The sequence below is a fragment of the Podarcis erhardii genome (genome assembly GCF_964252035.2).
Source record: "Podarcis erhardii genome assembly, chromosome: 12".
NCBI classification, from domain to species: Eukaryota; Metazoa; Chordata; class Lepidosauria; order Squamata; family Lacertidae; genus Podarcis; species Podarcis erhardii.
The window spans coordinates 37,412,077-37,436,724 of record NC_138513.1 but is presented as its reverse complement, the minus strand read 5'-3'; the positions used below and the strand labels follow the sequence as shown (position 1 = coordinate 37,436,724).

Genomic DNA, 24,648 nt, shown 5'->3' with positions numbered 1-24,648 from the left:
AGCCTGCATCATGGTTAGCTTTAGCTAGAATTCTCAGCATTTGTCTTTTTTGTTCCTTTGGGGAGGACAGGAAGTTCTCAGAATTCACTTGGCAAAAGCAGAAGCAGAAGCTTTGTTTGTCAGGATTTAATTTTCTGCAGGCTCTCAATACTACAGTGTTCTTTAATAATGTAATTTCGGATATAATTCCTTGCAGAGTTTGTGCATTAAAGGGTATTGAAAGATATGCTGTGAATGGAGAGTCCAAAACTGTCAATTTTAAGCGTTGATATAAAACAGAGGAGAAAACATTTGGTTGTGGGGGGAAACCAGCTGCCACCTGAGGGATAATTAGAAGTGTGATGGATACAAGATGCTTGACAACATGTGCATTAAAAGTGCCTTAAGAACGCTGGTGTCAAAATGATTAACTTCTGCCCTGTAATACCTGCCTAAGAATGTTCCAGAACAAAATGGCTCCTCAAGTTGTCTCGCAAATATGTGCATAGGATTTCGGACTGGAGCATTCCAGAACACCCACCTTATTGCTAAATGGCCATTCAAGCAGAATAAACAATTAGCTTTTCAAACTGACACAGCAAATCCAAGAACTGAAGTTCTTGGTGCAATTGAATTGTGGCAGTACAGAAATTGAGCTTGTCTCCTATAATTTTATATTAACTAAGCTTTGGCTCGGCACGGAGAGCATTTGTTAAGAGAAACTAGCCGTGCAAAGCGATGTGAAATCCTGCTAGCTTTTCCGGAAGCCTACAAGAACTGTTAATAATCTGTGCTGATGGGATTTAAGCTCCCCCTCTAACACTGGGGAAGCAAACACACAAGTTCCAAATTTGGATAGCAAAACAATAATGCCTTTATTAGGACCATCCAAAAATCACAAGGTGGTGGCCAAGCTTTTAAGTGACTGGGAATCTTCAGTTTAGATGTTAAGCAATAAGATTGAGCAGGGTGGGGGGGAGAGATGTTGCTAGGCTTGTTGGAAGCCCAAATCTGCATTCAGCTACCAGCCTTGAGACAAAATGGAGGAGCCATTTTTTGCAGACTTAATTAAAGTAGATTGTGCCTGGCGCAAAAGACCACTGGTTGCAGCAAGGCATGCTGGGTCAAAGAAACAATGGCCTTTCTTCCTTTGAAAATAAAAAGCAACAGTTGTTCAAATCTGCCTTTAAAGCCTGGGCCAATGGCCTCCTTGAGTGCTTTTGCTTGGCTGGAATGTGCCCTATATCTGCTGCGATGCCTGTTGCTTGGATGGATGGAAAGATGGGGACTGAGTAAGTGTAGGAACCTCTGGTTTTTGCGGGGCTTGAACATGTCCTCTCATGCAAAGGCAAGAGTTGAATGTGTTGGCCTCTTTCCACTTTGGCCTCTGGCCGTTAGCTCTGCTTGCTGGGGCTGATGGGAGTTGTAGTTCAGCAACATCTGGAGGGCCAAAGTTTACCCCACACCTGCTCTATAGACACTTGCCTGGTTCCTCTGATGAGTAAAAATTGGAGAGTTGTCAGGGTGCGAGGAACACATACCGCATGTTGCATTGGTGTGTGAATAGGGCTGCAGTTCCATTCACGGTTACTCCCAAGAAAGTCCCATTTAACTCAATGGACATCAAAATGCATAGGGTTGCTCTTCACACAAGTATATGCAGTCAGGCATAGTGTCCTTTTTGTTCTTGTGGCTTGCTTGCTTTCATGGGCTAGTCAGTGGCTCTTGTGGGCTTATTTTCAAAGCTGGCTTTTTAATCTTTATGGATGATGACTGGCATCCAGATTGCTCCTTTTAACTTATGGGTTTTATTTTATTTTATTTTTTAACAGAAGGCTTGCATGTTATATCAGGAACTCCTTTTAAAAGCAGGTTGCTATGTGCCATTAATATTTGTGTGTGTGTGTGTTGCTTTTTGAGAAATGCCAGTAGGCTCCTTGGGTGCTCACAGCTAGTTGTATTGTCCTTTTGGATCCCAGTCAGGCATATCTCATGGTGGGGGGCATAGCAGCCAACTCCTAGGGTCCGAGGGCCTTTCAGCCACCCCCATAAAATATTTGAGGGGGCCGCCCCCAAAGTTAATGTGCATTGCCATTCAAATGGTGTGCATGTGCCATGCCATGTGATCGATTATGTGGGGTGGGGCTGACCTAGCCCCCTCCCCAATATTTTATTCAAGTTGACATCCCTGGCAGGGTGGATGTCTGAATGAAAAACATGAAAATCTGCTGCACTGTGTTACAGTGAGGGTTGCCAACATGGCACCTGCAGGCACAGGTGTGCCCACTAATACCTGTTTATGCAAGATTACTAGTGATGTTTCTTAGAAGGCTGAGAAGGCCCCTTTCCCCCCTTCATTTATGTTTGGATGCCAGCCTCTCCTCACTTCCTTTATGGACCTGGCAAGGGTAATCTGTGATCTTTAGAGACTGAGGGATGGTGCTGGCAAGTACTGGATCTGTCGTTTTTCTGTTGTGCAGTCCGTACAACACAAGGCGCAAGGCTCATTTAACATGACCCATTTCAATTCTACTGCATCTCGCTTTTACCCAGACCACATGGAAAAAATCGCTCTGCTTGTCTGGGGGAAGAAAGGTCAGCTTGGAGGGTTGTTACCCCTGGCACTTTCTCCAAATTCCAAATGTGCCTGCAGGTTATCTGAGGTGAGCATATGGAGTTGTGTCTGCAATCCAAATGAACACTCCAGCACCTGTCATGAATCCATGTACAGGATATATATATGTGATCAGTTTTGCTAAAGTCATAGGCTAGTGTGGGATTAGGATTGCAGCGAGAATGGATGGCCGCATCTACACTGCAACTTCATTCTGGCTTTATGCAAGTTTAACTGCCATGGCTTTCTCTGAAGAAGTTTGAAGAAATCCTGGTGAGCTGCGGACAATTTTATACAGTAATGGTGCCTTTCACAAAACTACCATTCCCAGGGATATTTGAGCTGCTCTTTCCCATCACTGTTTTAAACAGAGAGAGCCATATGTGAGTTGTGTCTGTTCAAATTACATTATGACCCAAGTCTGTCAACTGCATGATCGGCCTCTGGCTTGTTGTTTTTTGGGTTGTTTGTTTTACATTAATCTGTTTCATTTGTGATATGTTGTTTTGCTCTGCTTTGTCTTGGTTTTTATCTAGTTTTTAGGGAAAATTATTGAGGTGTTTTATTTAAAAATGGAAACCACGTACAGAGGCTTTTTTATTAAGTGGTATGCAATTTTTGTAAATCACATGCTTTTTCTTACAGGAGTGTAACACTGTTATGGTGGAACTCTTATTCTAGTGGTTAATCACAAGTAGTGCATAAATGTGTACACGGTGCTTCACTTTCCCAAAACTAGGCAATTATTGGAATGTCAGACCTGGATCTATAGCTGGGGGGGGGGGGGGAACAACCCAGGAGAATTTTTATTGTCTTTGGGAAATTGTCTTGAGTGCATATGTTACATTTAATTTAAACTACTTTAGGTTTTCACACCCATTATCTGCTGCTGTTAGCGGTTTTTTCAGCTTGCAGGAGGCAAAGATCAATGGATCTTATTTTAATTACCTCTAATAAAAACAACTCAAAAATTATTAAGACTTTTTTCCCCTGTGAGGATGTCACCTGATTAAATAGCAATGATAAGGCCGATGTGTTTGCGCCGACTACTTGATTCCCCCCCCCCTTTCTGCGCATGCCTTGTATTTTTAAATTGGAACATACATAGTTGCATTTCTTCATGTATAGGGTTAGGAAAGGAAATAATCAGTGTCAACATACCCGTCCTTTTCATTGCCCACAATGGTCTGTGTTATATGACTTATTATATTAAGTGGTATAATAGGATTCAAAGCAGACACATCTTGCTTCCTTCCGATTGTTATAAATGCCTACTCATGCTGAAAGAAACTAATGCACCTGATGTACTGTGGGAGAACAGCAACAAAACCTTCACAATGTAACTGCTGTATTATTTTTAATTTACTTCCAGGCCTTTTTAAAAACTGCTTGAAAATTGTTTAGACGATAGCTAGCTTAGTATTTTCTAATGGTGACTTCCACAGAACCTAGGTTTCTACTCGGAAACAAGCCCTGTTAAGTTTGATGGCACTTACCCCGGTACCATTGCGTAGGATCGCTGCAGGCATTTGGACTTAATTACTTCTGAGTCGATGTGCACAGGATTGCGCCACAAGACTGTTTAACTAAGATAAATTTATAGTGACATTTTTTTTTTTACCTTGCATGTTGAAAAATGAGAAGCAATGCCCTCTCTTTGCAATTTTTATGCTTTTTATTGGTGTGCACGATTGCGTTACAAGTGGTGTGTGTGTGTGTGTAGATATGCTAAAAAGCTGCGCACAAATGAAAAATCGGTTGAGAAGCTGTAATGCATTAATGTTACAAAATAGAAAACGGTTATAGGCAGAGCTGGGTGGGGCCCAATGCAGTATTCAGCTCTCTGCCTTTTGTCTGGTAAAATGGCTGAGATGGAAGTTCTTGTCTACAAACCATTATTTTTGCATGACCTTTAAAAGGCAGGGGAAGAAATTTAATGTATCTCTTTGTTGCCGTACACTGTGCTAAGATATCAATGTATTGCCTTGGATTTTGCTGCTTGAGTTCCCCTCTTCAGCATGACTTGTCAAAGCAAAAAATTGAAACTCTGATTCAATGCCTGTTAATCCTGTTACTTCCAACTTCGGAGTTTTGAGGAATTTCATTTGTTAATGGTTTTGTTTGCAGGGATTTAATTTTTCATATGCTGAAAATGAATGAAGCGCACAGCTAACTGGTGTTTTCAAATGGAAATGGGGAATGGCATATTAATACAGTGGAACCTTGGGTTACATATGCTTCAGGTTACATACACTTCAGGTTACAGACTCCGCTAACACAGAAATATTACCTCGGGTTAAGAACTTTGCTTCAGGATGAGAACAGAAATCGTGCTCTTGCGGCGCGGCAGCAGCAGGAGGCCCCATTAGCTAAAGTGGTGCTTCAGGTTAAGAACAATTTCAGGTTAAGAACGGACCTCCGGAACGAATTAAGTGCTTAACCCAAGGTACCACTGCATTGGCACCAGGAGATCTGGCTGTGACACAACCGTACCAGAAAGTTGCAGAAAACTTGAGCTGTCCATTTTAAAAGGTGGAGATGTATTTAAGTGTAATGTGCGAATGTCTTCAGAATTAGATATTGTCTATTGCGATATGTATTTGTAAAAGTCTTCTGTGATCTCTTCTGGGACAGAAAAGGCATACATTTTCACAGACTTTATATTTGAGATATTCCTCTAAAAAATTCAGTTTTTGTTTAAAGATCTTAATTGGTTCTGCCAGTGTAACAGAAGTTAAATTAACTAGGGGGGGGAACTGCAATTCCTCAAATACTTTGTGGATTGCCGTTTCCCCTTTAATACTGCGGCTTAACAGCTTCACAGAACATAGTGGTACTGTTCTAAAATGAAGAACTTTCACTATCTACTTAGAGCTCAAAAGGAGAAAGACCCCCTTTTTTCTAATGCTCTGATTTTGTAATCCCAAAAGTCAACTCACACCACCAAACTACTAATGTGAGTAGATAACAGGTAAAAGGCGAAAGGAACATCTTCAATACAGGGAGAGAAACAAAGAAGGCTTTTTCCACATAACAGCAGAGGCGGTTTTAGGGTAGCACAACTGGTTCGGCCACACTGGGCACCATGCTATAGGGGGCGCCACAACAGTGCTGTGGAAGGGAGCGCGAGAAACATGGGTGGCAAATTTTAGCGCTGTGCAGGGCACCACTGAAATTTGAGAGCCCCAAATCCACCACTGATGACAGATTTTAAATGGTCCAACCAGTCGTATCGCTTGCTAGGGATCCCTGCAAACTGTAGTTCTGTGTGGAAGCCAGGAATATCTTTAGTGTTCTTGACACCCTCGCCAAACTACCATGCCCAGGATTTGTTGAGAGAATCTAAAACAGCTTGTTGTTGTTTAGTCGTTTAGTCGTGTCCGACTCTTCGTGACCCCATGGACCAGAACACGCCAGGCACTCCTGTCTTCCACTGCCTCCCGCAGTTTGGTCAGACTCATGTTTGTAGCTTCGAGAACGCTGTCCAACCATCTTGTCCTCTGTCGTCCCCTTCTTCTTGTGCCCTCAATCTTTCCCAACATCAGGGTCTTTTCCAGGGAGTCTTCTCTTCTCATGAGGTGGCCAAAGTATTGGAGCCTCAGCTTCAGGATCTGTCCTTCCAGTGAGCACTCAGGGCTGATTTCCTTAAGAATGGATATGTTTGATCTTCTTGCAGTCCATGGGACTCTCAAGAGTCTCCTCCAGCACCATAATTCAAAAGCATCAATTCTTCGGCGATCAGCCCTCTTTATGGTCCAGCTCTCACTTCCATACAACACTACTGGGAAAACCATAGCTTTAACTATACGGACCTTTGTTGGTAAGGTGATGTCTCTGCTTTTTAAGATGCTGTCTAAAACAGCTTAACTGGTGTTAAACACATTGTGCTTAACAGCAGGTAACAAACAAAGCCCAGGAGCGCTTCCACTCTCCTGCTATTCTTGAGTGGGATTCAGTCCCGTTCCAGCAAATTCAGGTTGCACAATTAAAGTTAATTTGGAGGTCTTGTGCAACAAAAAGCCACTTTCCCTAAACATCAGACCAGCAATGGGAAAGTGTGAGATAACATTTGCTTGGCCAACACCATCAAACCTCCCCACTGACGAAACAGGATGAATGCTCATTAAATAGTCAACGTAATCTAACCTCCCTACAAATAAATCAGGATGAGTGCTCAGTGAACAGTGCCCAAAAATGTTTTTTTTAAGAAAACAACAATACAAAGACAAGAGGCGCTTTGGGAAGGGCTGATTCTGGTAGAGATGTGACTGGGAAACAGTTAGGTGTTCTTATGCATATTCATGTGTGCAAGCACCCCACTTCTCCCCTTCAGATTAGCCTGTCCCAAGGTGGCTTTTATTGAACGGCAACAACACAATAATAAACATGGTCCTGATATATGAATGCAAATGTAGCTCTTGGAACACTTACTAAATTATACACATGCACCTCGTCAGCTCTGGCCACAAGAGTATGCTTGGAGTTTTCTTACAAATTCAGTTTTGGGTATACACCACAGGGTGCCCAGACTCTGTCCTCTCAATTTTCTCAGTTTATTATTTATACCCCGCCCATCTACGTATACCTACGCCAGAAGAGATCTTCCTTGCTCTCTCTCTAATGGCATTTCAGACTGCCATTCAAAAACTACTTAAAGCAAGCCTTTGGGCTTAGTTAGGATATGTTTTAGATATAGTCAACCAGATTTTGTGAGGGTTTTTTTCTGCTGGTTTTATTTTATTGCATTATCTTGCAGGTTGTAAGCTGCTTTGGGCATTGCTATGCAGTGGAAGAGTGGATTGAGAGACAATCAATCAATCAATCAATCAATCCATCAAATGTAGGATTCAGGCTATTAAGCATTTTGGATTGTGCATTAGATTGCCGTGGGAACTCACTGCAGAAGCCAAGACACTGGTATAATGTGCTCCTCATTGGCCCACCCCAAATGGAATTCAGAATGTTGAACTAGCAGAACATTATTGTCAGGATTACGGAATCGCCATGCTTCACAAAACTCATCAGCGTACATTGTGCAACATAATTTGATGTACATGCCTGAGAACAGAGAAAAGCAAGAGTCTGGCTTGTTGATGGCGCACTTTAAAATCCCCTAAAATAGCTGCCCAGAAGAAATGTAGAAATGGCACAGTTGCTTCGTCAGGGTCCTCACAATGTTGTTGGACTCTGAGTCCTATCAGCGCCAGCCAGCAAATATTAGGAATGATGGAATTTGTAGTCCAGCGACACCTAAAGGGCCACAGACTTCCCATTCCTGCTCCAGACATTATAAACCATTTAAAATTATCCGCCAATGCAAAATTTTGCTACTCTGTCTCCTGAGCATTGGAAAATCTGCTTAACCACACCACCAGAGACCTCACCAGGCATTTACACACGCTTTTAAGCCTCTGTTAGCCTTAAGATAACTACAGAAGCATGCTCCATTGTTTGGAGCAATGTGGCCTAGCTCCCTAATTCACCCACCACCCTCTAGTCAAGGGTTAGAAGCTTGCATCTTACAAATATGCGTATGCTGAGCTTTTCATGATGCATAGGTATGTGCCCAGCACATACGTAGCATGGTGCTTTTACAGTGAAATTGCAGAATGTGCTGAGCTCTAAATAAGAGTCCATTGTTGTCAGGGAACTGCCATCGGAGCCAGAGGGAGAGGGAGGGCTCCAGAGGGATTCCGGAGAGCGTACCGGGAGGGAGAGAAGCAGCCCATCTTCTGGGGAAGGAAATCAGCGTAACACTAGTGGAGAAGGGGGGCAGATGGGGGAATCGGCGAGGTGGCTCCATGACTCCTCGCCGGAGACCAGCGGGGAGAGCACGGGTCCTCCGCTGCCCACACCCTCCCTGCGCAGAAGGCTTCCGCGCAGGGAGGGTAGGCGGAGACTAGGCGTCAAAGAGCTTCTTTGCTGGAAGAAGTTCAAGAAACGCCCACTGACGGATTCTGCCAGCGATTGAGACAGCCACGGGTGAGTGGCTGTCCAGACAGAAAGGGTTCACCCAGGTAACTCAGCCAGATTTACGCACGAGCAACCCCTAGAACCATTACAGTTGTGTTCTTTACACAGTTCTTAAAACGTCCAGAATATGTTTCAGAATCTATAACTATGATAGATAGATAGATAGATAGATAGATAGATAGATAGATAGATAGAGATAGTATTTCCCCCTAACATGGACTCAAGGCGGCACACAGATAAAATAAGAACAGATAATGTATTAATGAAACTCTGCTCATTTAGTTGCTTGAACTTCTTTTCAATACAAATTGCATTTGTGTTTGTCTCACAAAACTTTTTTATTTTTTAAAAAAGCTGTATGCATGTCTGTTTGTTTAAAATGGGTTTTATTTTATTCTTAATATTTATTTTTGTATAGAATAAAACACCTTTCCAACAGTTCCTCTTATGAAAATACTGTCCATTGGAAAAAAGGATCAAGATTTGTGCAAGTGTGTGTGTGTGTGTATTCTTACTGGTGCATTTCTTGTCAAGAATTGCCTTAGTGGGTCCATTCAGTAGTCTGCCCATTGCAGCGGCTGATCTGTAACACTGGGTGCTTCCATGAAGTGGTTTCTTGTGGGCTTGGTGCTGCTTTGTATGTTCACAGTGTATACACAGCATCATCATCAAAATACTGCCTCATTTCCCTCCTCCATTTAAAATTTGGTTTTACCATTTCTGTGGGTTTTTTTTTCTTTGCCGGATTTTCCACGGGAACAGTGAATCTAGCTAAAACAGCAAAATAATATGGGGCAGCTTCCCCGCCCCCCATGAGGACAATGACCTATGGATGCTGCACAAAAACTGCATGTGCGAGTAGCATTGAATCCCCAACGGAATCACCCACTGATTAGACCTGGAAGCATTAAGGGTATTGGAGCTCTGAGTACCTAGACTATATTCCTTTCCTTGCTCATCGTCTGCTTCAAGCAGTTTCAGTTTTAAGACCACCCTGATGGGAGCATCAGTGCATATAACCAATGTACACTCACTGTGATGTCCGCCTCCTTGGAGTTGATTGGTGCTGCAGAGGAACTCATTTGTTCTTTGAATGTTCTGCAAAAATGAAAGGGCAATCAATTAGAGAAGGCATTAGGGTCCCCTCGGACATCTTCTGCATGTGCATGCCAGATTTGTTCTGAGAAATGTGCTCCTGTCTGGTACATCAGACAGGGTCAAAAAACTTAAGGCTTTTGTTATCAGAGCATTTCCATTTTTTAAATAAAGGAAATATCTAAGTATTCTAGAAATGTTGAGCAAACTTCTCACCCCCTGCCAACTTCAAATTAAGATAAAGCTAAAAACACTAATATAGCTATCCATTAAGTAGTACAGTGGTACTTCGGGTTACATACGCTTCAGGTTACACACTCAGCTAACCCAGAAATAGTGCTTCAGGTTAAGAACTTTGCTTCAGAATAAGAACAGAAATTGGGTTCCGGCGGCGCGGCGGCAGCAGGAGGCCCCATTAGCTAAAGTGGTGCTTCAGGTTAAGAACAGTTTCAGGTTAAGAACAGACCTCTGGAACGAATTAAGTACATAACCCGAGGTACCACTGTACTGGAATCAGCTACATGAAAAATAAGATCTCTAGCAGTGTTGATTTAGACAAAAAAACATTAGTATTGATTGGTTTCTGAATGTCTGATGTAGATTTTCAGTTTCGTTGTTCTGTGTGGGACAATGACAATAAAGATTATCATATCGTATTGGGGTTAGAGCCAGATGCAAGGACGCTAGCAAAATACTCAAGCAAAAAAAATACACTTGTGGCATTTAGCAGTTTATATTACATACTCCTTAAGCTAACAGGGATAGTCTTAGCTTTATGAATGTCTGTTGCTTAGAACTACTCCTAATAGCTGAAGCTACCTTCTCCATAAAATTGGGGGGTGGGGGGCTATTTCAGTGGTAGATGCAGCATGGCATAGTGGTTAGAGACTAGGTCTGTGGAGAATGTGCCAGGTACAGATTTCCCCTGGGCCACGAAGGTCGCTTGGTAACCTGGGGCCAGTCATTCTCTTTCAACCTTCTCTGCATCACATGGTTGTTTTGAGGATAAAATAGGGGAGAGAACCCTGTATGCCACTTTCAGCGCTTTGGGCAAAGGTAAACATATTATTGAGTAATAAATACAGGACATCTGCCTGTTGCATGAGGTCCTGGGTTCACTCTCCAGCTAGAGGACCTTGCTGAACTGCTGCACACCAGAACAGATGGCTTATTGGTCTGTTTCATACGTTCAAAGCCATTTTTTCATGATTTGTAGAAGAAATATACACTTATCCCATCTTACATTCTCCAGACGTCTTCTCAACATAGACCTTTTCTCTCTACTCACTGAGAGAAACTCTACCTGCCTTTGCATCTGGAAAGTTCTGAATATTTATACCCTTCTCCTATGTTTACTTGGAAGGAAGCCTCACTTTGTTTAATGAAACTTACTGCCCAATAAGCGTGTATAGAAGGAGCGTCTCCAGCCCCATCGTTCTGCCCGGATGCTGAGATCCAGCACTGAGGGCCTTCTGGCGGTTCCCTCATTGCGAGAAGCAAAGCTACAGGGAACCAGGCAGAGGGCCTTCTCGGTAGTGGCACCCACCCTGTGGAACGCCCTCCCATCAGATGTCAAAGAGATAAACAACTACCTGACATTTAGAAGACCTCTGAAGGCAGCCCTGTTCAGAGAAGTTTTTAATGTGTGACATTTTAATGTATTTTTAATCTTTGTTGGAAGCCGCCCAGAGTGGCTGGGGAAACCCAGCCAGATGGGCGAGGTACAAATAATAAATTTATTATAATTATTATTATTTATTTAAAATGTCAGCAAGTGATCTTGCTTAGTGTTCTTGTATTTGAGCTGGTATAGCAATGCAGCTAAGAGGCTGAGCAATGAATTGGGAAGTCCTTGCTCTGAACATCTCCTTGCCCATAAACTCATTTGGTGGGCTTAGGCAAGCCACAGACTTGTCAGTCTTGGCCCTCCCACCTGTGACATGTGGATAGTAATACTGACTTGCTTTACAGGGCTGCTTTGAACACTTGAAAGCACTACACACATCAATAAATTATTAGTACTACGACTGTTGATGTTACTTGTACAGGCAGAGCCAAATGGCCTCTGTACAACATCATCAATAACTTTTGTATAGAAGAAGAAGAGTTTGGATTTGATATCCCGCTTTATCACTACCCGAAGGAGTCTCAAAGCGGCTAACATTCTCATTTCTCTTCCTCCACCACAACAAACACTCTGTGAGGTGAGTGGGGCTGAGAGACTTCAAAGAAGTGTGACTGGCCCAAGGTCACCCAGCAGCTGCATGTGGAGGAGCAGAGACGCGAACCCGGTTCCCCAGATTACAAGTCTACCGCTCTTAACCACTACACCACACTAGCATGTTCAAGTGTTCAAAGCACTTCACATTTTGTCTAGTTGCGGTCCTGTAGGATAATGTGTGCATTGTGGCAATATTGTAATACAGAAGGCATGCGGACTGCGTGTCCAAGTGTTTTGCATTGATGTTCCTAGGTAGTATAAAAAGCTTCATTTTAGATCAGGGGTGCCCAAACTTTTTTCAAAGAGAGCCAGATTTGATGAAGTGAAGATGCATGAGGGCCGACCAAAGTTGTTAAGCTTTTTTTTGGATTTTACCCCAGGACATACACTGCCACGGGGGCTGGATTAAATCAACAGACTTTGGACATGCCTGTTTTAGATGCATGCCATTATAGTAACCAGGTAGTAGGCATGAGAGTTCAAGTAATACACAAATTTTAGAATTATTAAATTTCTATCCCGCCCTTCCTCCCAAAGGAGGTCAGGACACAGCAAACATAAATAATATTAAAACAATACGATTTGCAATTAAAATATATATATTTAAAAGAAATAAAAACTAACTACAAAAGCATTTAAAAGCAATTGTGTACCCTCACAGAAGCTAATTTCAAGGTTGCCATGGCCACTGTCTTTCAGCCATCAACCGTCTGAGTGAACAGAGATGTTTTAAAATTCCTCCTTAAAGTCAACAGTGCAAACAGGGAACTGCCACCAAAGTAGGCCCTGTCACAGGTCAATGCCAATTGGGCAGCAGCCTCTCCTGCCAATCATAGGGCCAGAGACCCTATTGATAATGAGTGATATGGGAAGCAATATTTCTTTTTTCTTTCTTTAAAGTAGAAAATATATGATCTATTACTGCTGCCATGTTAGATGCTGCCACTAGTCCTTCTTCACTGCAGGGTAAAATATATTTGATGCTGCTCTTTAACTATGTGGCCTCTTCCTAATGTTCTTCAAAGTACACCCATATACATAATAATATACATATATGTTGATTATTGCTGTATCTTAGTCTGCCGTCCCCCCACCTTTTTAAGGTAGCCACTCACTGTTTTGGAGACTCCATATTTTTCCAGCGTCCTGACTGAAGATCCCATCCCTTTGAACTTTACAAAGTGAAACTGGAAGCAGAGCGGTCACCAATAGTTGCAGCCAGGTCAGCTCCAGAGCTTGCTGGATGATGCATATAATCTTGTCCACTCCAGTTTTTTTTAATTATTTTTTTGAGTGAATTCACTTAAGCTTCACGTCTCTCTGAAATTAGCCTTCAGTCCTCAAACTTACTTAGGTCTTGCCGTATCTGCATAACCCATTGAGACGCTTTGTGAAAATAGTGGCGCCATCGGTGTGCAAAACATCGTTGCTCCGGTGCAGTGCGTCGGCTCCATCCTGTCAACCTAGCAGTTCGAAAGCATACCAGCACAGGTAGATACATAGGTAATGCTGTGGCGAGAAGGTAAATGGCGTTTCCGTGTGCTCTGGTTTCCGTCACAGTGTTCCGTTGTGCCAGAAGCGGTTTAGTCCTGCTGCCCACATGACCCGGAAAGCTGCCTGTGGACAAACGCCAGCTCCCTTGGCCTGAAAGCAAGATGTGCGCCGCAACCCCATAGTTGTCTTTGACTGGACTTAACCACCCAGGGGTCCTTTACCTTTTTTCCCATCAGCTCCTTATAACAGACAAATTTGACTTTCTTTTGTTGGCGAGGGAATTCAAAGCCTGTTTGACTGGAAAGAATTTGGCGTCAGGCCTAGTGATGGAAAAGAAGATACACTAGAAGTATTGGCGGGGGGCTCTGAGGAAGGCCTGAGTGGCTGGGGCAACCCTGCCAGATGGGCAGGGTAAAAATATTATTATTATTATTATTATTATTATTATTATTATTATTATTATCGTCTACAGCCAGGTCCCCAGCAGGAATCACAGGTACTGACACCTGTTCTGGGCCCTTCCTGTCTCTAGGATCCAGACCTGCCTGTGGAGCAGCTGTAGGGGACAGTAAGGAAGCACCCCATTATTCATTTGCCCCCCAGAATGTTCTAGAGCAATGCTCTCGCAGGGCATTGTGGGTAATTACCTTTCTGAGTGGCTTGCAGCCACCTGCTGCAGGTAGTAGCACCGCTGCTGCCGGTCGCCGTGGCAACCCAGTGACTCTGAGGGAGCCCATGAAGGACACTTTGCCAGGCAGCCGGAGGATGATGATTATGATGATAATAATAATAATAATAACAACAACAACAACAACAACAACAACAACAACAACAATAACAATAGTAATTAATTAATTATTATCATTTATACCCCGCCCATCTGGCTGGAATTCCCCAGCCAGTCAGGGTAGCTCCCAACAGAATATTAAAAACACGATAAAACATCAGACATTAAAAACGTCCCTAAACAGGGCTGCCTTCAGATGTCTTCTAAAAGCCAGATAGAAAGCTGACTGGGAAGAGAGCCCAAGAGGCAGGGTGGCTACAGGAAATATAGGCAGCGAGCGAAAAGGAGAGGAGCCTGAGGAACGGAGGGAAGAGACCCATCTCTGTGGAGAAAGAGGTGGCAAGAAACCAGGGGGAATTTCGCCTCAGGACAGGAAGAGTCATGCACTGCAGGCATGGAAGAATAGGGCCCAAAGACTGACACGGTGCCAGATTTCTTAAATTAACTTGAAATGAGGTGGATTTCTAGTAACTATTGGATATATTAAAAAAGCACAGGTGCCCATGCAGGTCTTTGGAGCATTTCATGGTTCACCTGTCTGAAACTTGAAAATAGGATTCGTTTGTAATTGCCTGGCCTACTTCGTTCTAGCAGCTACCGACTGACCATCTCCTGGTAACATTTAGGGTACAATCTGTAATTGGTAAACTGCGTTTCCGTGTGCTCTGGCTTCTGTCACGGTGTCCCGTTGCGCCAGAAATGTTTAGTCATGTTGGCCACATGACCCGAAAAGATATCTCTGGACAAACGCTGGCTCCCTCGGCCTAAAAGCGAGATGAGCGCCGCAACCCCATAGTTGCCTTTGACTGGACTTAACCGTCCAGGGGTCCTTTACCTACAATCCGTAATTCACAATATCTGTCTACTCAGTAGGAAAGGTATGGATAGTATGAAGCAAAAGTGTACAGGCTCTGAGGCATAATTCTGTTATAATTCACACTTTCCAGAGCTGATCCCTGATTATTTCTGGTCTGGATCGCACATGCATTTTCAACGTTTAACCACAATGATGTTCAAAGGTGAATGGGTCAACCTGGCTGTGACATCATATTGCATCTTCTCTGAGACTGTGTGTATGCCAGAGTGTTCTGTTGTGCTTTTGTGAACATTTTTCCTCACAAGAGCCACTTCAACGGAAGTCTCTCAATGTCCACACTAGTAGATGGCACTCAGTGGGGGATGTATAGGAATGTACATCCAGCGGGGGATGTATATGAAAGTACATCCAGGTCCAGCACCGAGGGCCTTCTGGCGGTTCCCTCATTACGAGAAGCAAAGCTACAGGAAACCAGGCAGAGGGCCTTCTCGGTAGTGGCACCCACCCTGTGGAACGCCCTCCCATCAGATGTCAAAGCGATAAATAACTACCTGACATTCAGAAGACATCTTTTTTATATATATATATAAATATTTATTGAGATTTTTAAATACAAATGCAAAATTAGTAAACAATATAACATGTTTCATAACATAATTTCATAACTTCTTTGGACTCCCTCACGTCTCCCACTCCCACTTACATCATTATAAATTTTTGCCAGCAATTTATCAACTTGTTTGCATTCTTATGTCTCGCTCATTTAAATATAATTTAATAATTCTCCAAAAAGTTTATATTTTCCTCAGTCTCACTTATCATCCTAATTCCAACTATTTTAATGGTGCTCAATTGTTTGTGATCTAGCATCCTTATTAACATTCAACCAAATTACAATATTTTTGTAGATAAATCTTGAATTTCTTCCAGTCTTCTTCAACCCTCTCCTCTCCCAGGTCTCGGATTCTGCCGGTCAGCTCAGCCAGTTCCATATAGTCTATCAGTTCCATATAGTCTATCAGTCTATCAGACATTCAGAAGACATCTTAAGGCAGCCCTGTTCAGGGAAGTTTTTAATCTGTGATATTTTAGTGTATTTCTGGTTTTTATGGAAGCTGCCCAGAGTGGCTGGGGAAACCCAGCCAGATGGGCGGGGTACAAATAATAAATTATTATTATTATTATTATTATTATTATTATTATTATTATTATTATTATTTGTGTTGTTGTCCTGTCCCCTCAGTTAATAATAATAATAATAATAATAATAATAATAATAATAATAATAATAAATTTTTATTTATAGCCCTCCCTCCCCAGCCAAGACCGGGCTGAGGGCGGCTAACAACCAATAATAAAAACAAGTTGATTAAAATGCAATTTAAAAGATTAAGATACAACATTAAAACATTAGGGTGCAATCTCTTCATAGGAGGAGAAAGGAAAAAGAAAGCGGGGGGAGGGAATCAAACTGGTTCTAAGCCAAAGGCCAGGTGGAACAACTCTGTCTTACAGGCCCTGCAGAAAGAGATCAGATCCCGAAGGGCTCTGATCTCAAGAGACAGAGCGTTCCACCAGGCCGGAGCCAGTGTTGAGAAGGCCCTGGCTCTGGTTGAGGCTAATCTAACTTCCTTAGGGCCCGGGACCTCTAGGGTGTTGCTATATATGGACCTTAAGGCCCTCCGTGGGGCATACCAGGAGAGGCGATCCCATAGGTATGAGGGTCCTAGGCCGTGAAGGGCTTTAAAGGTCAAAACCAGACCTTAAATCTGACCCTCTACTCCACCGGAAGCCAATGCAGCTGGAAAAGCACTGGGTGAATAGTACTTTCCCCACCCTTCCTGAGTTTCAGAAACTTAAGCATGCATGCAAGTACTTGTTACCTTGTACTTAAATATTTGAAGTACAAGTTTTCTGCTTGTGCATATACAGGGCTTGCATAAAGCAGAGGGTTTTCAAAAAGTGTTTGTTATAATTTTAATTTTGTAAATCATAGGGTGAATATGGATCATGGCTTCCCTGGATTTCAGATCCAGTGCTGAAAGGGGGCAAGGTTCTCCTTGCATTGTCCTGCTAATGATTGATTGATAGTTTATCACGTGGTTATATATATACCTAGATAATTTTGTTGCCCTTTATTCATTCATAGTCTCCATTCTTGACCCCCCTCACCTGGGTGTAAGCCCTATTTAATTAAATAAGAAGGACTTCTGAGTGGACATGATTAAGCAATCCATCAGTTCTGCTGATGGGTTGGGCCCAGTCTTACAGAAGATGGACTGAAATCATGGCAATTAGTTAGTCGTGATCTAATAATGTGAAATACATCGATAGTTTGAAAATAAAGTGGTGAAAGTTGCTGTTTGCACCTCCAAAAACAAATTTCTTAGTTCAGAGGCAGTGATAAAAAGTTGACCAAGTGATAGTTGTATTTAACTTAAATCCTACTGATTTCAGTAGGCCTGCTCTAAAGGATAAGTTAAGTCTGGATCTCTATGTGTGTATGGAATTAATACAATACTTACAAGTACTTGGGATTCTCTACAGATCTGTGTGTTTTCCAGGTCAACACCCGGTACTTTTACGTCCAGTGTACTTTTTCTTCACTCCTGATACTGAATTCTGGTACAGTATTGATATCCAGTCTGCAGTGCTGCATTTTTTCATCTGGCTCTCCATCCATCTAGGGCTAACAGCTGCCAGAGAGATCTACTCAATGCTGATCTCCCAGAAAATGCTTCTGAATATTGAACACTTTGCACAAAAAAATTGTTTCTGAAATTTAGAAAAGGGGTCTAGCCATTTATCTTCCCTTAATTCAGTATTACTCACTAACAGCGCAACAAAGGACCAGCGGCAAATACTTCCCATCGCTTTAAGCAAACAATTGCAAGTTGAAGATCAAAGGAATAGTTAACACACACACACACACACACACACACACACACACACACACACACACCCCACCCTGAGTCACTTTCTCAATTGCAGTTGAGGTTCACTTATATTATTCTTCCATATTCTCCCCCAAAGGGGAAATCCTACGAACACATATTTTTTCTTCTTCCTGTCTTTGTACTCGCATCCCAAATCCAAGAATCGAAATCAAAGAATTGTAGAATTGTAGAGGGGGAAGGGAACCCAAATTATATTTAGGTGCTGTTGGATTCTTTGGATTTGGGGATGAGTAGGAATAATTATTATTATTATTATTATTATTATTATTATTATTATTATTATATTTATTTATTTATTTATATCCTGCCCTCCCCAGCCGAAGCCGGGCTCATAGGAACATAGGAAGCTGCCTTTTACTGAGTCAAGTAAAAGGCAGCTACTAGCAGTGGCTCTGCAGAGTCTCAGATGGTGGAAGAGCATTCCTATTACTACCTGTAGATGCCGAGAGTTGAACCCAAGACGTTCTGCATGTAGCGCAGATGCTCTAACACTGGGCTACAGTAGAGAGAATGAAGAATGGAATACAAGCAGACCTTGGAGATTTTGCAGGTTCTGTTCTATTTTATTTTAGGATTTTTTTTTTTTCCAATACAGTGGTACCTCGGTTTAAGAACAGTCCTGTTTATGAACAATTTGGTTTACAAACTCTGCAAAACCAGAAGTAGTGCCCCGGTTTACAAACTTTACCTCAGTCTACGAACGGAAGCCGAACGGTGGAAGGGCACCGGTGGTGGAACGCCTCATTAGGGGAAGCGCGCCTCGGTTTAAGAATGGTTTCAGTTTAAGAACAGACTTCTGGAACGGATTAAGTTCGTAAACCGAGGTACCACTGTACAAAGTTCTAAAAATCCAAATTTATAACCATATACAGAGATTTCTCTGAATCTCAGGCCCCCCCAGTCCCGTTTTAAACATTTAAAACTGTGTCTTCTTCCAAACTCTTAACTTTTATATTAATCCATATTGTCCATGGTAATTGTTACACTACAAGTGAAATCAAAATCCTGCCAGTGTTTCCATCTGCTTACAGTGGTCTCTTCGATAACTCACAATTTTTCCCCATTCAATTGTAAAGTTTTTATCCAGTCAGCTTTGCCATTTCGGCATAGTCCATCAGCTTGGTTTGCCATTTTTCTCTGACAGGGACTTTCCATCTCTGGGCTAGTAGCATCCGAGCAGCTGTTGTTCCATACATAAAAAGTATTTTCTGGTCCGTTGGGATGTCAGTACCTGTAATTCCTAATAAAAAAGCTTCTGGTTTTTTAACAAAAGTTATTCTAAACATTTTTTTCATTTCATTATATATCATCTCCCAGAAAGCTTTTACCACCTTACAGGTCCACCACATATGGTAAAAGGAACCTTCTTTTTCTTTACATTTCCAGCAGGTATTTGTACTTGTCCTATACATTTTTGCCATCTTAGTAGAAGTCAAATACCACCATTACATCATTTGCAGGTTCTGTTCTAGACCTCTGCAATAAAACAATAAGCAAACCACACCATTTTTTCAGTGCATATAAAAGTTACGTTTACACTATACTGTAGTCTGTTAAGCCAGGCGCCTCCTGGCTGCAGGGGCAGGAGGGGGAAGAACCTGACTCCAGCATCAGCCGGCTCCAGTCCTGTGGTCAGAAGATGGGCAGCAGCAGTGGGGGGACTTCCTTCCCCTGGAAGCAGCTAGGCTGCCTGCAGCTCCACCCACGTCCTCGTAAGCAGCAATATCCACGAAGTGCAAGAAATCAAAGCGCAATTAAGCGAGATGTTCCTGTACATACTAAACTCAGAGGTGGTCTTTTTGCACCTTCTGGGGGCTCTTAGGTTGCAACTGGAGGATTATCTTCTACATCAGGGTTTCCCAAACTTTGGTCTCCAGCGGTTTTTGGAATACAACTCCCATCATCCCTAGCTAGCTGGACCACTGGACCAGTACTCAGGGATGATGGGAATTGTAGTCCAAAAGCAGCTGGAGACTCAAGTTTGGGAAACTGTTCTACACTTTTAAATTTCCTAGTGACTAAAGACACAAAGCACTAGAACTTCTCTCACCCAGCTTCTACAAACTTTAACTGGCTTTGGTAACCCACCATTTACTGTTGCCATAGACACTATATCTTCACTGGCATGTAGAAAGGAGAGGCGTCTCTCGGTTCGTGCTGGGATTTGGAGATGCTGGGATTGAGATGTTTCTCCTGCTGCTTCAAGTATCTTTGAGCCTGGCATGAAGTAAAGAGCTGACCCTTTCACAAGCTTTCTGCACGTACTCAATAATTTGGGAGAGACATGTTGGAGATTGTTCATCCTGTCCAGCATGAAGAGCACCCAGGAAGGGAGATGATATTATTATTGTCATTGTCATTGTCGTCGTCCTTATTTCAATTTATATACCACCCTTTATCCAAGGATCCCATGGTGGTGTACAACATTAAGAATGTAGTTTATACAACGTAATAATAAAAACATATTACAAAGCATAATAATACACAGTACAGTGGTACCTCTGGTTACGGACACTTCTGGTTACAAACGCTTCAAGTTACGAGCTCCGCTAACCCGGAAGTAGCTGCTCTGGTTGCGAATTTGCCCCAGGATACGAATGGAAATCACGCGCCAGAGACCCCATTATTGAAAGGGCGCCTGAGGATAAGAACAGTTTCAGCTTAAGAACGGACCTCCGGAACAAATTAAGTTCGTAAGCAGAGGTACCACTGTATAATAACCAAATAATTGTTATAACAGTCCCCCCCTCACATTTAATGGGGCATAGATTATTTAATGGCCAAAGGTCTGGGTGACGAGGAATGTTGTCATCTGGCGCCTAAAGACATGTAATGATGGTGCCAGACAAGCCACTCTGAGGAGAGCCTTCCACAGATGGGGAGCCACCCATTCTCGTGTTGTCACCCTCGGAACCTCTTGAGGGGGGGGGAGGGACATAGGGAAGGGCCTTGAATGACAAGTGCAGTGGCCGGTTTGTATGGGGAGAGGCGGCCCTTAAGATATTGAGCTCCTGAGCCATGAAAGGTTTTATAGGTCAGCACCAGCACTTTAAATGGGGCCCAGAAACCAATCGGTACAGTGGTTCCTTGGTTCTCAAACTTAATCTGTTCCGGAAGTCCGTTCCAAAACCAAAGTGTTCCAAAACCAAGATGTGCTTTCCCATAGAAAGTACGGTAATGCAAAATGAATTAATCCATTCCAGACTTTTAAAAACAACCCCTAAAAAAGCAATTTAACATGAATTTTACTATCTAACAAGACCATTGATCCATAAAATGAAAGCAATAATCAATGTACTGTACTATAAAAATAAGACAGTATTGTACATGATAAAAATGAAAATTTATTTATTTTTCTTCCCTGCACTGATGATAGTCATTGTTTGGATGGGAGGCTTTTATCCATTTCCGCAGTCACACGCTCAATCAGTAGCTGAACTGGGTTCCACACAGTCACAAAAACAAATTAACCAAAAAAGCCTCAAAAACAAAAACTTAAATTAAATAGCAAAAACAAAAGCACCAAATGGAAGTCCGTTTGACTTGCGAAATGTTCGAAAACCAAGGTGCAGCTTCTGATTGGTGCAGGCACCCCAGAAACAATAGCCGACAAAACTTTCAAAAACTGGAACACTTACTTCTGAGTTTTCGGCGTTTGGGAACCAAAGTGTTTGAGAACCAAGGCATATGAGAACCAAGGTACCACTGTATTAAAGTGCTAAATAACTAGAGACAGGTGGCTGCCAGAAAGGAGTTGGTAGTCACTGTCGCCCCCCCCCCCCCAGCCAGTCACGGCCATTGGTGGAGGCTTGCCCTGAACCCCTTTGTCCTCTTCCTCTCCTGCCTGTTGCAGTGAGCAGGACTTGGGGAACAGAGTGGATAAAAATGACCAGGATGCTTTGTTGCTGCCTTCTGATTTAGCAGTAAAGGTGCAGCATGGTAGCCCTGTGGCTTTCATCAGTTTGAGAGCTGCCACCTGTCCACTTTCTTGGATTGTTATTCTCTGCTTGGAAGGGTCCCTCTGTACCAAGATGTTAACTGGCTGAACCTGGATTGAGCTTCTGCACCATCATGTTTCCAGTAAGCCTCCATAATTGAATTGCTGGGTATGTGGAGTCATCTCACAGGCCTGTTTGCACAACTCAGCTTCAGGTGAAACTTCCCTTGCAGTCTGCGTTTGAGGTCTGCCAGGCGCCAGGCGCATTTTGCACCTGGCTATCGGTCACCTGCAACCCAGTGAAGATGCCCAGATGCCAGAATGGCGCTTGAGGTCTCCACCCTCTGGAGGTGCATTGTGCCTGGGCACTCTTGGATCTTGACTGTTTTCACACACTAATACCACATCCTGTAGAGTTCTACACAGTCCTTTGTAGCGCAGCGTAACTTTTAGGGTGAATATCGACAAGTAGAGCCAGCCTGCATCATCTGTCTCCTAAGAGGCCCTGACTCAATTAAAGTTTTGTGGGGCTGGTGCACTAAGCCATGACTCATCCTTGTGCCCTGCCAGTGTGTTAGCCATCATATTTGACCAGTAAGTGAACTCAAATTGTCCACAGAGCTAAACTGAATGATCATCCAAGCCCATAGTGGTCTCTGGAAACCTGCTTTGGCAATCGTTGTGTCTGTAAATAAATTAAGGTGTGCATTGGCTCTCTACCATTCATTTGCTGGACTACAACTCCCATCATTCCTGGCCATTCATAATGCTAATATTTCAGGATCAGGCTTTTTTCACACAGCTGTAAGCTTCTATAAATCCAGAAGCTTCCATGCAGGTTAGTAGTGACACACAAACATAAAATGTAATACTGTGCACCTGACGGCATTTCCATGCCGTTTCGTTGCATTTTGCACCTGGACAGAGTTTTAACCACAAGTCTTCTGTCCTTCCTGGAAATGTTGTTGGGGTTTTTTAATTACTATTGCAAAATTATTGTGAAAAATTCACGCTGGGGTGGGCAAAAGGCAGCTCAGAATGAAAAGGAGCCTTTGCTTTGTACGGACAAAAGGGTGTGGCTTAGGAACCAGATGATGGGAGAAGAAAAATGCTCTTTGTTCTGCAGTCAGGTAAAGCAGGTGGCTTTGCTAACTAGCCTGATCTGGGATTTGGTATAAAAATGCAGCAAAAACTTGGTTCTCGGTCGTATTTGAAGAAGTAAACCTAGAAAATGTAGTAATTGCCAGTGGTTCCACTACAGCTCTGGATATGTGGAATCCAAAAGTGTATAAGCTGCAAGTTTGCTTTTTTAAAACCCTATTTTGTTTCGTTCTTGTTTTATAATTAGCTACTTTGATTTACTGTTAAATTACTGCAGTTTTTAACACTTTATTCTCCCAAAAACTTCGTGTATCTGGTTCAAGCTTTGTCATTTTTCTGTAGTATAGATGTGTACAGTGCATACAAATTATAGCATTCACCCGGCGGAGGGGGTTGTTTTGGGTGGGACTGCTTTGCTGGAATAGTGTGAAAACATGTGTGTAGCCAAGGGGGGCGAGGAGGCAGCTGCCCCCCCCCATAATCAGTAAAAATCAATACAAATGAGGTTCTCCCCCCCAACAAAAGCGTCCCCCCCAAAAAAAATTAAACCTGGCTACGCCCATGTGTGAAAAGTGAATAGATGGGAACTGAGGGCTATTGGATGTGGGGGGAATGGATTGTAGTCATACATTCTTGTCAAATCTGAAAATTGGAAATTAGATTTTTCCCCCTTATAGCTGGAGGTCTAGACAAGTAAACCTCCCTCCTCGAATCTACTTTCTTCTTCCTTTTATTAGCCTGCATTAGAATTTAACCCATGCTTTATATTGATCTTGTGAACAAAATCCATGCAAAAGAACATAGTAAATATTCACGGTGGAATCACTGCGGGCTTTTTCTTTCTGTCTTTTTTTTTAAAGTCCCTGCGTAAATCGGGATTACAAAGTCTTTGTTTGCGCAAAGCAAATTGAAACACGTACACAACCCATTACAATAAGAAACGAACAGTGTGTTTCTCCTGTTCTCTGTGAATCCTGTGCAAATAGCCAGATTCCGTGCTTTTGAAATTCTTTTGAGTGCAGGTATTTCCCCAATTTTTCATTGCTCCTGGTTCCCTTTCTGGAGATGAATGAAGACAGACCAGTTTTTCAATTGAATCTTACACTGGCCCTTGCCGTGATTCGCTGGCCTCCGCAGCAGTGGCTGTTCACAATTTCGTAGTCAAAAAAGCAACCTTTCAGATCAGTTACCTCCTGTCAAGAGCTAATTTTCCAGCAGTCAAGCTTTATCTAGATAAATAATTAGAGAGGGAGATGAAGACTGTCGTGCTGAGTCTGTCTGTCTGCGACACAGTTAATACAGTCGATCTTTGTGTTTTTTCATTTCTGCAGAACGCTTGCAGTGCCCGTCTCATTAAAAAAAATCTGTATAGAGGCAATGGGCAACAAAGCCAATTGCTTTGCATTTGTCTCGGATGAATTAATGACACTTCTCATGTATTTGTCAGAAGTAAGCAAACAGCTGCATCTTGCATCAGGAACAGAGAAAATCCTGCCTTGATGGCTTATTCCAAGGCCTTCTACACGGCCATGAAAAAGCACCCGGTGCATAGCCTATAAAAATATGTAGCATTGTATATTTTAATTTAAGCAGCAAACAAAATCAGTTAAACTTCAACACTCGCCTTTTCTGCATTGGAAAAAAGAGCCTTTTTCGCTGCCATTCCCTGGGCT

The 24,648-nt window shown here is 42.6% G+C and overlaps 1 protein-coding gene and 1 long non-coding RNA gene across 11 annotated transcripts in view; one reads left to right on the top strand and one right to left on the bottom strand.

The window, feature by feature from the left end:
- LOC309325722 (uncharacterized protein) overlaps positions 1–13,261 on the bottom strand; it is a 107,055-nt gene extending 93,794 nt beyond the window's left edge. For both annotated transcript variants that reach the window (XR_014149906.1, XM_081834022.1), the window contains exons 1-2: positions 12,998–13,261; positions 9,601–9,664 (exon numbers count right to left, since the gene is read on the bottom strand). Coding sequence is in view for 1 of the 2 variants with exons in the window: in XM_081834022.1 (XP_081690148.1) it covers positions 9,601–9,664; positions 12,998–13,014 (81 nt within the window). In the remaining variant the exon portion in view is untranslated. The remainder of the gene's footprint in view (positions 1–9,600; positions 9,665–12,997) is intronic.
- LOC309325729 overlaps positions 1–24,648 on the top strand; it is a 101,865-nt gene that overhangs the window by 2,356 nt on the left and 74,861 nt on the right. Inside the window, exon 1 of one of the 9 annotated variants that reach the window (XR_014149922.1) lies at positions 14,338–14,555. The exons of the other annotated variants lie outside the window; for them this stretch is intronic. This is a non-coding gene — a long non-coding RNA (uncharacterized lncRNA). Of the gene's footprint in view, positions 1–14,337; positions 14,556–24,648 lie in introns of those variants that run through there. 9 annotated transcript variants of the gene reach the window in all.